The 14,860-nt window shown below is 39.7% G+C and overlaps 1 protein-coding gene across 15 annotated transcripts in view; it reads left to right on the top strand.

Annotated features, from left to right (window-relative positions):
- NAV3 (neuron navigator 3) overlaps positions 1–14,860 on the top strand; it is a 921,889-nt gene that overhangs the window by 819,576 nt on the left and 87,453 nt on the right. For 6 of the 15 annotated variants that reach the window (XM_082254070.1, XM_082254081.1, XM_082254083.1 and 3 more), the window contains 3 exons: positions 3,303–3,326; positions 5,679–5,756; positions 9,546–9,629. In XM_082254070.1, coding sequence (XP_082110196.1) covers positions 3,303–3,326; positions 5,679–5,756; positions 9,546–9,629 — 186 coding nt within the window. Of the gene's footprint in view, positions 1–3,302; positions 3,327–4,445; positions 4,497–5,678; positions 5,757–9,545; positions 9,630–14,860 lie in introns of all 15 variants that reach the window. The other 9 variants (XM_082254072.1, XM_082254079.1, XM_082254077.1 and 6 more) reach the window with 3 other exon arrangements.

Here is a 14,860-nt window from a genome sequence, read left to right as displayed (position 1 = left end):
ACCCATTCACCAAAAAAGTGTAAAAAAGTAATAACCACAAGAAACTGTTTTTTACAAGTCCTTTATTAGAAAAAAAAATGGTGTCCCTCGATGTAAATCCATCGTCAATCACGACGCCTGCTAGACCCGAAAAAATAGAAAAAAATTAAAACGTTCTCGCCTCTTGGGAGGCCACCCACCGTATGCCCGCTCTGCACTTTGACGTTTCTTATGAAGGCAAGGGGCAGGGGCACCTGGCTACATAACTTGGTGGCACCACCCCTTCTGATCTCACTTAAGATTTTGAAAAAAAAAAAATACAATATTTTTCACATTCTGCTATATAACATTCCCAAAAAAACTGTAAAAATATATTTTTTTTAACATTTTAGGCCAATTTGTTTTCTGCTACATATTTTTGGTAAAATAAATTGCAATAAGCGTATTTTGATTGGTTTGCGCAAAAGTTACTAACTACGCGTCTACTAACTACGGGAAATATTTATGTCATTTTTCATTGTTTGTATTTTTTTTTTACTAATAATGGCGGCGATCTGCGATTTTTTGCGGGACTGCGACATTGCGGCAGACAGATCAGACGCCTAACTGACATTTTTTACACTTTTGGGGGGACCAGTGACATTACTACAGTAATCAGTGCTAAAAATATGCACTGTTACTGTAATAATGACACTGGCAGGGAAGGGGTTAACACTGTTGGTGATCAAGGGGTTAAATGTATGCCTCGTGCTTACTGACGTGTGTGGGGGGTTTCTGTGACAGACACAGAGATCGCAGTCTCAGCTATGCTGAGTCTGCAGATCCCTTCCTGTCTGTGACTGAGAAGACCCGCCTGCTTTGTTTACATAAGCAGGCGGGTCTTTTCACTGTTTCCACGGCAATTGGGGGAGGGAGGCGGCAATCGCTGCCTCTCCTCCCCCAGCCCGACTCCCGCTATGACTAAATCACATGAACTCCAGCGACGTAGGTCTACATCGCTGGACCCAGGAGAGCCGCACTGCCTCAGTAGGATTACTGTGAGCAGTCGGCAAGTGGTTAAGATATATGGACGGGTTTGTGGTCCAAATTAGGAGAGCAGTCTAGGGTGACAACCATGGCTTCCTCCATAGCTATGAATGCAAAACAATACTACACCGACCGGGATCGATGGATCAGTGCTCACTGCAATCACATAATGAAGGACTGTTTATATATGGCACATAGTCCTAAAATCCAAAAAACCTGTCCGCAGGTGTGCTTCAGTGCGGTGTCCTGGGTTGAAAGATGAGATGGTCTCTGTAGTATATGTGGGGGAGAGAGTCCAATTATGTTGAGGTGCCAGACTGGCTGCTCCTAGAAGAGGTGAGGCCAGACATGCAGAATAAACAAAACAAGGGCGCTAGGTCAGAGTAGTGTTTAAATTAAGAACAAATTTATTGCAATGCACTTACATTTAAAACAATCAACATCAGCATTCAGGTGAAAAGCATGGATCCCCAACGATAGGTGCCGAGGGGTGGTTGGAACGCAAGCACCCAGCCACAGATGTGTTCACAGATCCAGGCATGGAGGATGGGGAGTGGATGGTCCGGAGATCCCGAGGGAAGGGGATCTCGCTGTGCCTCCTCCTCCTGGGGACATCCGCGGCGCACAGCCGCAAGCCAGATGCAGCGTCACAAGACACTTGTTGAGGAAGCCGGCAGGACACAGCTGAGATTGTGGAGAGGGCGGGCCGCAATGTCGTTTCAGAGGATCAACCTCCTTCGTCAGGCTGGCCCGTCCCTCCACTTGAGATGCTTTTATCATGCCACAGGGGAGTAACAGGAGTAGAATATTATCGCTAATTGGTAATACTAGGGAACTGCTATTGAGGGAAGGAAAAGGAGGTGTATGGACTCAAAAACAAGGAAGGCTAAGGGACTATAGGCAATATCTGAATGTGAAAATAATAAGGTGCACCTACTAAACAATGGTGTGTGCACCTGCATGTATAAAAAGGAGAGGGGGGGGGGGGGAAGATACCAAGTCTAAATGAAAAACAATGAAATAAAATGAAAAATGGTCAACATTACAAAGTACATATTAAAAATGTATATACATATATACACATGAAAGCATACATATGGAAAAAATGTATGTATATGTAAAAAAAAAAAAATGCATGTTAAAATCACTAAAAAACGCAGAAAAATCAGAATGGGGGAAAATGGGGAGGGGGGGTTAAAAGGGGGGGAAGATTTATACAAATTTATTAAGATAATATGATAACGATGATACTGATATGCTTTATGCACATATAGTGGTGCCTCGAACAATAAAAAGTAAGGGAAGGGGGAAGGAAGGAAGAAGGGAAGGGCAAGTTAATAAGGTCACATCAGAGGATCGTGTTTATCTCCAAATCTTCGTTGAGTCCTCCGGGCTACAATGAATTTAGGGTGAATATCCAAAATGTTTCCCTGCGACATAGGGTTTGAAACTGTTCAGCCACCGAGTCCACATGGCCTCAATGACCCAAACACGCAAGCCCTCATGGATCCCCAACCACCCCTCGGCACCTATCGTTGGGGATCCATGCTTTTCACCTGAATGCTCATGTTGATTCTTTTAAATGTAAGTGCATTGCAATAAATTTGTTCTTAATTTTTCCTCCATAGCTACAGTGGAGGAAAACACAACCACCCAGGGACAGAAAGTGTGTTATTTGTAGGATTACCAGATAAAAATAAAGCAAAAGAAGCTTGAAAGAAAAGAGACCAAATGCAGGGACCACAGTAAGACTACTAAGCTGCAATCTTTTAATTTTTTTGTTTGAGCTTAAGAAACACTTTAACTTACTCTGCATTTTACATTTATATAAAAACTATATATTTAAAAAATATTCCAATTAAAACTAAGAATTGCACTATGGGTGAGATTTTTGATGACATGAAAGTTTTATGTTTATTTAATAATACAATGTTTCAGGCAAATATTGGATTGTAAGGCTTCTGATGTTTGTGGTATTTGTTAAATGGGTTGATATCTGAGAGTATATGTAGTGAGACAGCTGCTGAATACTGACATGGAGGAATAATGCCCTGTTTATAAGTTAAGTGTTTTACCTGCTCAGCAATTGCTGACTTTAGTCTTGGTTGCAATCCATATTTAAACAATGGATTTCATATTCGAAGGAACCAACCTATTAACAAATTCCCAAATAAATTTAGTTAGATTAAAGTTTATCAGAGCCTCTTTGGTTTTGAGGAACCCTCCATCGCATGGTATTTTTTTTCTAATGTAATTTATTACATTGCTTGTGATATCTATGTATTTTCTTTTTGCAGGCTGAAGAAAAGGCCCATTCAGAGGTATGAATATGCTCATAAAAGTAGTAGATTGATTCATTTGTTTATGTACTGTATGTAGTATAGCTTTGCCTAAGACCTGAGTGTGTCAAATATCCAAAGCTGCTTGACTTTCCGAATAATTTAAGTCATGTCCAGTGATCACATATGAAGGTGGGTAAATCTCCCCAAAAGAAACATAGACAGCAATAAAAAAACAGACAGCAGTTCTAACTCAACTTTACAACTATTCTAAAAAGAAGGGACTTTGTTGCTGTCTTTCCATTTAATGGAAAGAATTCTCTCACGTCATATCCTGGTGGCTACACAGCCAGTGCCATGCATAAAAGATATCAGCCTAAATTTATTTGACTTATTCTCCCTCACATAGGTCCATGATCCTGAAAGGATGCACAACTCAGATAGTTACTAAGGAAATGGCAAATAATGAGAGAATCACCTTTTGCCCATTTGCTAAAGCTTTTATCATGGCCAGGAAATGGATTTATTTTTCATTTTCTGTTTTCAAGAAGACCACTTTTTCTTCCTGTCTTGGTGACTCTATTACTTTTCTAATATGAGAGCAACATAACCTGTCTAGTAATTGCCAGATTCCGATCTCCCAATCATTCTGTGAGTGACATTTCATATCCTCAAAGCATGTGGAGGCAATCTTGCTGGAGGAAGTTATGTAACAAGTCTGTATAATATTAGAGAAACCACTTACTAAGCCTTTTCCATCTTCCCTCCTTACTGGAGGATATCACAGGTATAACGTCTAAAGACCTATTTAACTGTTGTTATGTGTATTCTGAATCATAGAACATAGATTTGTTGAATATTAAATGTATACCATTTAAACAGAAGAATGTACACTATTTCATTGTGCATGCTATCCTACACATTGCTCAATATTGATTGCAAACCTACCTTCTTACCTTATCCTATCACCTCCCTGTATCCAGGAGTCATTTAAGTGTCCCTCACCTGGCCTGCTCTCCTTTCTTTACATTAACATTTTCCCCACAGCTCACCTTGCTCTCATTATTTTTCCCTTCTCTTATCCTCTAATCTGTCTATATTTCCCCTCTTCCTCTCCTCTTTTTTGGTTCAATTTTTGACCCACTTCCCTTTCCAATATAGACTGAACATACAGTGCCTGACACGTTTGCAATCCATTTCATGCCACCCCAGGTGACTATTAAATACTAAAAGATTTATTTTCTCTTTGCTCAATTCCAGACACTAAATGACAGAATCATTGCATATATTTATGAGTTACCACTTGCAGTATGTGACAACAGAGATTCTTGTCTTGATATCAACAAATTTATATCACATTGTAACTATGTCTAATACAGTTTCTTGAAAAAGAAAGAATGCATAATGAATAAACATTCCCCAGTAAACTACTTAAAATTCTCATTCCAGCACTTTCAGTTTAAAATTTAAATGCGGCTTTCCCCTGCTCTCGCAATGCTGCTTCCTTGAACTTTTGGTCTTGACAAGAGAGAGTTAACATTAGAAAGTGCAGTTAGCTTCGAGAAGGGAAAAGGAAGGGAGCATGGGGGTGCCTTGCAAGCCTAGACTATGGAGCATAGATTTCAATTGATGCACACAGTGTGGGAAGACACAACTCTAGTCCCTGCATGCAAGGGTAACTCCATAGAACACTGCAAGGTAAAGGAACTACCCTGAAACAGGAAACCTGATGCAGCAGCTCTGGCACCAGCTTAAACTGAAACTGGAGCTAGGACTAAAAGATAAAGAAGCTGTATATTTAGTAAACTGGGGGTTATTGTGTCTAGGAAAGAAAGTATAGGATGTATTGCTTGGCTTTATACATTTTTCTTAGGCTTCATTATTTGGTTTCATTGCCAGGAAGAGTGTGCATGTGCATATATCAATTTACATAGTCCATGTGAACAGCACATTATAGTCATTCAGTAAGTGACCTCAGGCTTATTAGGTGAATGGCCAGAGAATAGAATTAACACTTAATCAACTTAAAGAAAGCCTTTACAGTGGAAGGCTGCCATTGCTCAAATCTCCACCTGAAAATACTAGTCCCGGTATGTCACAATGACTCTGGCGTTAGTATTCTGGGAACTGACCTGGAACAAATAAAAGATAAGGAATTAAGACCTTACTGATCTCCATGCTTGCTCTGGGTCAGTGACACAGAAAGTATTAAGACCAGAGACAGCCATGCACCTAGTATTTTTAGGGGATCTGTGGCGGCCTGTATATTTTTCTGACTAAAGATTTCTGTTAAATGCTCTGTAAGCATCTATATTTTTGATCATCAAAATCAGTTAGATAAAAAGTACAGATTCTGCTTATTACATAATTATGTTCTTGCATATTATCATTTAGCAGATACAAAAGCTGCGACGGGAGCTGGTAGCTTCACAGGAAAAAGTTGCAACGCTGACATCCCAGTTGTCTGCAAATGTGAGTACTGAAACAAGACCCTGGAACCTGCAGCATTAAATTAACTTTGTCCCAAAGCTAATCAACCCTGTGATAAGACTCCGATAAAAACAGTCAACTTACAGTTCTTGCTGCATGTTAGTACTGGGGCAGTGATTCATTGAATAGAATTAGCATCATGGCCCAAAACTCTTACAATGGCTGTCTCTTACAGAGTGTAATCACACAGATGTTTTGCTTTATTAGATTAATTAATGCCTAAAATGTAGCTGTAAAAAACATGTACAGGAATGTGTTGTGGACTGGTGAAAGGAACAGTATGTCCTAACTGGTCCGGTCCAGTCACGTGATCAGTTTCCAACAGCTGCCTCAGGGAAGAGGAGGGACAGCCGACCATGCATACCCCATAGTAAGTCATGGGTAATGTCACCACCCAGGCATTGCAGGTGTTCTTGGAGCTCTCTCCTCTATAGCCAGATTCTGAAAAGATCTCATGATCGAACTGGAGCACCCAGGAAATAGGTAAATACAGACATCTTTCCTGTACAGGGTAGTTAGTATAGAACCTAGAACGGGAGTGGGAGCAGGTTTAGGATAATATAGGATTAGACCAGACTTCTGCTTTAATGGAAAAAAAACACCAATCTGTATTTATACATGGCTCCAAAACCTTGAGCCATGTATGTCACATCTCCTCAGTGCCTATGATAAGAAGATGTCAAAAATTATTGTTCAAGAAGGACCAACTTATCTAAATAATTTATAAAGCACTGCTGTGTGCATTATAATTACCATTTTTACATTGCTTGCCTTGAGTCTCTGAAGAAAACAAAGCTCATTGCATTGTAATGCCTCATTACCTGGATAGAAAAATCAAAATGTGCCACAAGGAGGAAGAAACTGGCCCCTTTGTATCATGTGACTTGGAAACAGTTCATGTGATAATGATCTTCTGCCTGCAAGTGCCACAATTGTGCCATTTCTTGGCTTATTCATTCTTAAATAACGTACTGCATTATGCGTACTGTGATATCAAAGTTGATGACTTTCTTAGGGATGCATTTCCTCATCTCTTTTATGTCCTTTACATTTGAGATTCAAACAAGACTGAACTTACTTTACATTACTGGATTTTAAAACAAAAATAAAACAACAATTCTGATGGAAAAATATTAAATGGGCAATATATATACAAAACTCAGTTAAAGGGGTTAGAATACCAGTCAAATTTGAATAGCCCTCTTCTGTCCCCAACTAGGTAGGTTCACCCTTTCTGTCCTGGACCTGGTGACCACTGTTAATGGGACAGAAGGAGATAGAAAATCCAATATTTGCTGTCACCAGAGCAGGAGGTGAGGGGAAATTTTCCAGTGGGGTCAACTGTTTGGATGCTAAGAGTCTAAAGCTGGCCATGTCATCTGACTTTGCAATCTGTATATGCAATCTCTGTTCAGTTTTCTATAGATCAACTAAAACTATGCAGTAAAAGCCCTTTCCAAAATATCCAATTCATGTATATCTAGTCAGGTAGTCGCTTGCACTGCATATTAGCTGGTAGGTCAAAATATAATTGTTCAGTCACATGGTGTGTGGTCAGCTTAACAGTGAAATTCTCTTCACTTTGGAGAGAGTTCTTTTCACTTCCTTTTCTTAGGACACTGACAGCAAGAAAGAAACTAAAGGATGTTTAACCCTACCATATTATTTCCAAAATGAAAAACATGCACTCGTAGCATTACCCTAGAGGAGCCCCTGAATTGTTTTGTGATTTCTCTGCTTACCTGAAGATGACTCACCACGCACACCCAGCAATTTATTAGGCCAAGCATAGCCTAAAATAATTGAGGATTAGAAAGTGAACTTATGCAAACAATCAATAAGACACAAATGTTACTTTAAAAGATATGGTTAAATGCTTGCAGTATTTTGAGTAAAAGTAATTAACAGTAATGAACTGCATTTACCTAGAAACAGTATATAAAGACAGTGCTAAGCTCCAGTTTTATCCTACTGGCCAGTGATTGATGAAAAGAAAAATGTTGGCTGGCAAAGTTGGGATCCTTGAAGAAAGCACAACAGCTGCCAGCAGAAAACAGATTAACATGTATGATGTTAGTCTCTTATCAGTCCCAGGGCACCCCCTTCTGGAAATCCAGACACAGGCTAGTTAAATGTTCAGTTCAAGTTAGACATGGATAGAAGTTGCTAATGATCTCTCTCTTTCAATCCTTCTGAGACAGACCCTTTTTTCCTTCCTTGCAAGTGGTGGGAATGCTCTTCAGTACATTCTGATCTCACCAGGCACCTAAATCACACTCTCCATGGGAAAGGGTTCATCGTTTCTTTGCTTCTCTTAGTTCTCACCCAATTGTGGTCAGCTGTGACAGGACCTGTTCATCCAGCAGCAGCAGCAGCAGCAGCCCAGTCTTTTTCCCACTCAATTGCTTGCTTACAGGACTGTCATGTTGCATTGCACAGAGTATGATAGCTGCAGCAGTCTTTGATTAGTTTCTGATCAGCCCTCTTCTAAATGGCAGCACGGCATCAGATATCTCCAGCAAACGTTTCTCTGTCTCAGATGCCTCGCACAGGAAAATGATTGCAGCAGCACATGGTCCCCACAGTGGCTTCCTCCCTACATTCTGCAGGCTGGTGGCACAACCTGCTTCCTTTCTCCAGCAACCCAGTTCCTCCAGATCCAGCCAAAATGGCTGCCCCTGCACTGGAGACACGCCATAGACATTACAAAGTGGTCTCCCAAAAGATACCTGCTGCACTTCGGTATTATTGAATATTCAGTTTAACCCTGTTCACAATGCAGAAATATAATACAGCAGCAACAAAGGAAGGCATTTCATCACAGATCATCCACAGTGCAGGTTACATACTTTAATTTGTACTTACATCAGAAAATACATTTGTCTATACTTTAATATTACTGTTGTGCTGCTATCTGAGTTTTCAAAGGGATTAGAAAATATTACAGGTCGCAAATTAGGCAGGATGCAGTCAAGCACATAACATTACAACTATAAAGGAATTGGATTGGGAATGGGTAGAATATGAAGCACTTTACAAAACCTTCTGTTGCTGTGACTCACTCTGGTCCTTCTTTTTCTTTCCTGCTCACACAAACATCACTGTCAGCTGTGTTTTCTCCTCTCTGATAGATTGCCCCCAGCAACTATATCCCCTCTTCCTTTCTGATGTATATCATTAGGTGTTGGCAACTTGGCAAAATCTTGAATGGAAGCAGACCTTTGATTGGCATTGTGGAGTGACCTAAATAAAATTGAAGCTATCTTTGCAAAGGCAAATTAAAGACTTGTCATATATAACAAAGGTGTCTAGTCTATTCTCTTCTATCACGCCACAGCCCCAGTAATACATTTCTTTATAATGACTATCTGGGTAGATTTTTTCCTAATGTTTTCAGTAAGTTTTAAGTGCTTTAACATCTGAAGCAGTTCATTTTCTATTCAAATTTCTGTCAAAACCATTTAAGCCACAGTCATTTTTATTAAGAAAAATAAAATATTTATAAATAAAAAATAAAAGCTATGTTCAACAAAAGAATACAAAATTGGCTGATGAAGTGTTGCCTATATTTTAAGCACATCATGTTGTTTATACAGTTTCTTTAGGCCGGAGGATTTTCATCTTTCAGTAATTGAAGATGACCGAAATCACTGATAACAGGCAGAGAAAGCCAGTTACTTATCTCAATAAATGTGCAGAGTGCTGGTTTATGTGCCATAAATGCGAGCGTTTGATGCTTGTTTCATGATTTTTTCCTTGCTTCATTTCCAGTCTCATTTAGTGGCGGCTTTTGAAAAGAGCTTAGGAAATATGACTGGACGACTGCAAAGCCTGACAATGACAGCTGAACAAAAGGTAGGTTGAGAAGGGCTCAAAAGCACTAGAACACTAAATCTTATACAGCAATGAAATGTGAAAAGTTATATAAAGCACAATAGCATGATGTGACTTTGATCCATCGCTCGATTTAAGCAAACACTTCCAGTAGGTTATGTTTAGCAATCCAATAATGTGATATTCAGATCCTTTAGAGAAGTCCAGCAAACAAAGGAATGAATGTCTATGCTTTGTTTTTGAATGCTTAGTTTAGGAGAAAGGGAAATATTGCATACTTTTTTGGCATATATTACTTTCAAAAGCCTGTGACAGGTGATCACAGCTTGCTATTCTTTTATTCCATGTTTTTTCTCATCAACAGTTGCTTTCTATGGCTAACATTTATCTGACATTTACATGTGCATATTAATGTTTACTTTTTATGAATATTTTAGTAACTGCTTTGGTTTAGTTGTAGCGTATTGCTGAATAAACGTTGAGCATTTGATTAAAGTACAAGACAAGCCAAAGCTTTAATTTAGATTAGAGTAGGGGTTGGTAAGTACCCTTATTATTTATTTATTCTTACCTTTCACTATCCTTTTCTGGTTAGGAGATTTTCTTTTGCTTCCAATCTCTGGGGCCCTACAGGAAGTGACAGGAACCATTGTTAAATTTGTTAAGTACAGTGAGGGGAAAAAAGTAATTGATCCCCTGCTTATTTTGTACGTTTGCCCACTGACAAAGAAATGATCAGTCTATAATTTTATTTGTATGTTTATTTTAACAGTGAGAGACAGAATAACAACAACAAAATTTGGAAAAACGCATTTCAAAAAAGTTATAAATTGATTTGCATTTTAATGAGTGAAAACAGTATTTGAACCCTTCGCAAAACATGACTTAAAACTTGGTGGCAAAACCCTTGTTGGCAATCACAGAGGTCAGACATTTCTTGTAGTTGGCCACCAGGTTTGCACACATCTCAGGAGGGATTTTGTCCCATTCCTCTTTGCAGATCCTCTCCAAGTCATTAGAGTTTCAAGGCTGATGTTTAGTAACCTTCAGCTCCCTCCACATATTTTCTATGAGATTTAGGTCTGGAGACTGGCTAGGCCACTCCAGGACCTTAATATACTTCTTCTTGAGCCACTCCTTTGTTGCCTTGGCCGTGTGTTTTGGGTCATTGTTATGCTGGAATACCCATCCATGACCCATTTTCAATGCCCTGACTGAAGGAAGGAGATTCTCACCCAAGATTTGGTGGAACATGGCTCCATCCATCATCTCTTTGATGCAGTGAAGTGATCCTGTCCCCTTAGCAGAAAAACACCCCCAAAGCATAATGTTTCCACCTCTTGATGGTGGGGATGGTGTTCTTGGGGTCACAGGCAGCATTCTTCCTCCAAACACAGCGAGTTTAGTTGATGCCAACAAGCTCAATTTTGGTCTCATCTGACCTCAACACTTTCCCCCAGTTCTCCTCTGAATCATTAGATGTTCATTAGCAAACTTCAGATGGGCCTGTGCATGTGCTTTCTTGAACAGGGGGACTTTTCGGGCACTGCAGGATTTTATTCCTTCACAGCGTACTGTGTTACCAATTGTTTTCTTGGATATTATAGTTCCAGCTGCCTTGAGATCAATGACAAGATTCTCCCGTGTAGTTCTGACCTGATTCCTCACCATTCTCATGATCATTGAAACTCCATGAGGTGAGATCTTGCATGGAGCCCCAGCCCGAGGGAGATAGACAGCTATTTTGTGTTTCTCCCATTTGCAAATAATCGCACCAGCTGTTGTTACCCTCTCACCAAGCTGCTTGGCGATGGTCTTGTAGCCCATTCCAGTCTTGTGTAGGTCTATAATCTTGTTCCTGACATCCTTGGACAGCTCTTTGGTCTTGGGCCATGGTGGAAAGATTAGAATCTGATTGATTGCTTCTGTGGACAAGTGTCTTTTATATAGGTAACAAGCTGAGACTAGGAGCACTCCCTTTAACCACTTAAGCCCCTGAAGATTTTACCCCCTTCCTGACCAGGGGGTATTTTGCGATTCGGCACTGCGTGATTTTAACGGACAATTGCGCGGTCATGCGACGCTGAACCCAAATGAAATTGATGTCCTTTTTTTCCCACAAATAGAGATTTCTTTTGGTGGTATTTGATCACCTGTGCGATTTTTTGATCATGTGCTATAAACAAAAAATAATGACAATTTTGCAAAAATAACAATATTTTCACATTTTTTTATATGAAATTCCCAAAAAAAATGTAAAAATCAAAATTGTTTAACATTTTAGGCCAATTTGTTTTCTGCTACATATGTTTGGTAAAAAAAAAATCGCAAAAAACGTATTTTGATTGGTTTGCGCAAAAGTTATTGCGTTTACTAACTAATGGAAAGATTTATGTCATTTTTGTTGTTGTTTTTTTTTTAACGAGTAATGGCGGCGATCTGTGATTTTTTTTGCGGGACAGCGACATTATGGCGGACAGATCGGACCCTTGACTGACATTTTTGACACTTTTGGGGGTACCAGTGACATTACTACAATAATCAGTGCTATACATATGCACTGTTACTGTAAAAATGACACTGGCAGGGAAGGGGTTAACTTTATTGGAGAAGGAGGGGTTAAGTGTGTCCCTAGGGGCGTGCTTCTAACTGTGCAGGGATGTTGCTGTTCATGTAACAGTAGAGATCTACGGTCCTACATAGCAGGACCGTATGATCTGTGCTGTTACACAAGGGAGAGTGACAGGCGGCTTTGTTAACACTAGTCGCCTGCCTTTCTCCCTCTGTAACCGACGGTCGCGAGTGACCGGCGGACATCGAGTCCGTCGGTCAAACGCACGGGGATCAGAGTGAGTGAGCGGGGGCGGGAGCACGCCTCCGGCGGCGGGCGCTTGCCCCCTATTGGCTCGCAGGTGAGTGACGTACCGTACGTCACTTTGCTTGGCCGGGGCTGACCGCCGCAGTATATGTACTTGTGGCGGTCGGCAACCGGTTAAGAGAGTTTTCCTAATCTCAGCTCATTACCTGCATAGAAGACACTTGGGAACCAGAAATCTTGCTGATTGATAGGGAATCAAATACTTACTTAATTCAATAAAAAGCAAATAAATTTTTAACTTTTTTGAAATGAGTTTTCTGGATTTCTTTTTTTTGTTTTGTTATTCTGTCCCTCACTGTTAAAAAAAACCTACCAAAAAAATTCTGACTGATCATTACTTTGTCAGCGGGCAAACGTACAAAATCAGCAGGGGATAAAATACTTTTTTCCCTCATTGTATATCAGTCTTGCATAACCTAGGGAAGGATTTGAACCCCTGTTAAATCTTCTTTGCTTTCTGCATAACCACTAGGTAGATTCACTACCTTTTTCTTTTGTCTTGGTAAGCATTATCACCAGAGAAAGACAGCAATGAGCAATACAAAAATGTTACAATTGTCATCTGAACAAGAACTAAGAGTAAATCTTTCAATGGGGACACTTATTTAGCCGACAACTATCTATAAAGACAGGAGAAAAGAAGCAGTTACACCTCTAAGAGAATCACCTGTGAAACAAATCGCCTTGAACATCAATTTAAAACATGCTTACTTTTACTGGGAGAACCATCTTATGGTGTATCATGACTTGGAAAGCTTGATAAGATTTTGGTCATTTAGTAATCCTACATGTTGTTGTTTACTTTCAATATGCCACTCCACTTTAATTTTTTTTTTTCAAGTGGAAAACACCATGTAGGATTACTGAGTAATCAAAAGTCATATACTTACCAAGCTTTGAAAGCTGTGATACACAATAGGGTGGCTCTCCCATCAAATAGTGCAAGTGAGCATGTTTAAGGTGATGGTCCCATGATGCTCTTAGAGGTGTCTCTGCTTCTTTTCTCATGTCTACATACAAGCATCATCAGCTGTTGGTATTGAATGAGGTCAGACTTGGAGGATCACTATACAAAATTACAAAAACGTACTGTTTATGTAAAAAGGATATCCCCCCCCCCCCCACAAGAAAGAAAGGAATTACTTTAACGTTGTAGACATTTTCTCTGGGACAAGATCTGAAGGGAAATCATCCCAATTAGATATAGGCAGCAAAAAATAAACTAACAGGAATTTTAACCCTTCTCTACTCTAAGCAAAAACATACAAAAAAAGTTTTGACTATGCATGCACTTTTTATTTTATTGACACATATTTAAAACATATAATCATCATACATGAGATGGCATCCCTCCTTGGCATGGCATCCCTCTACTATATTGACCTCCTATTTTGGTAACATTATTAGCCTGATGAGGTTTCCTGCCCTTGTACCTTCATTAACTAACTGTTTATGTTTCTATATTCGGTTAGAAATAACTGATATGTTTGTTTTTTTTTATTTCATGCTTGTGATTTCTTATTTTTTTTTTTGTTTGTACTCATGGTCAATTGTGACCAGATACTTCTGTATTGTTAACCATGCTTTTACTTTTGCAATCAAGATATATATATATATATATATATATATACAGTATCTCACAAAAGTGAGTACACCCCTCACATTTTTGTATATATTTTATTATATCTTTTCATGTGACAACACTGAAGAAATGACACGGTTTGCTACAATGTAAAGTAGTGAGTGTACAGCTTTTATAACAGTATAAATTTGCTGTCCCCTTAAAATAACTCAACACACAGCCATTAATGTCTAAACCGCTGGCAACAAAAGTGAGTACACCCCTAAGTGAAAGTGTCCAAATTGGGCCCAATTGCTATTTTCACTCCCCGGTGTCATGTGACTGGTTAGTATTACAAAGTTTCAAGTGTGAGTGGGGAGCAGGTAGTTAAATTTGGTGTTATCGCTCTCACTCTCTCATACTGGTCACTGGAAGTTCAATATGGTACCTCATGGCAAAGAATGCTCTGAGGATCTGAATAAATGAATTGTTGCTCTACATAAAGATGACCTAGGCAATAAGAAGATTGCCAAGATCCTAAAACTGAGCTGCAGCATGGTGGCCAAGACCATACAGCGGTTTAACAGGACTGGTTCCACTCAGAACAGGCCTCGCCATGGTCGACCAAAGAAGTTGAGTGCACGTGCTCAGCATCATATCCAGAGGTTGTCTTTGGGAAATAGACTTATCAGTGCTGCCAGCATTGCTGCAGAGGTTGAACGGGTGGGGGGTCAGCCTGTCAGTGCTCAGACCATACGCCGCACACTGTATCAAATTGGTCTGCATGGCTGTTGTCGCAGAAGGAAGACTCTT

Source organism: Pelophylax lessonae (assembly GCF_965119305.1).
Source record: "Pelophylax lessonae genome assembly, chromosome: 4".
NCBI lineage: Eukaryota > Metazoa > Chordata > Amphibia > Anura > Ranidae > Pelophylax > Pelophylax lessonae.
The sequence above is the reverse complement of the archived record's forward strand: the minus strand, read 5'-3'. Positions and strand labels throughout refer to the sequence as shown.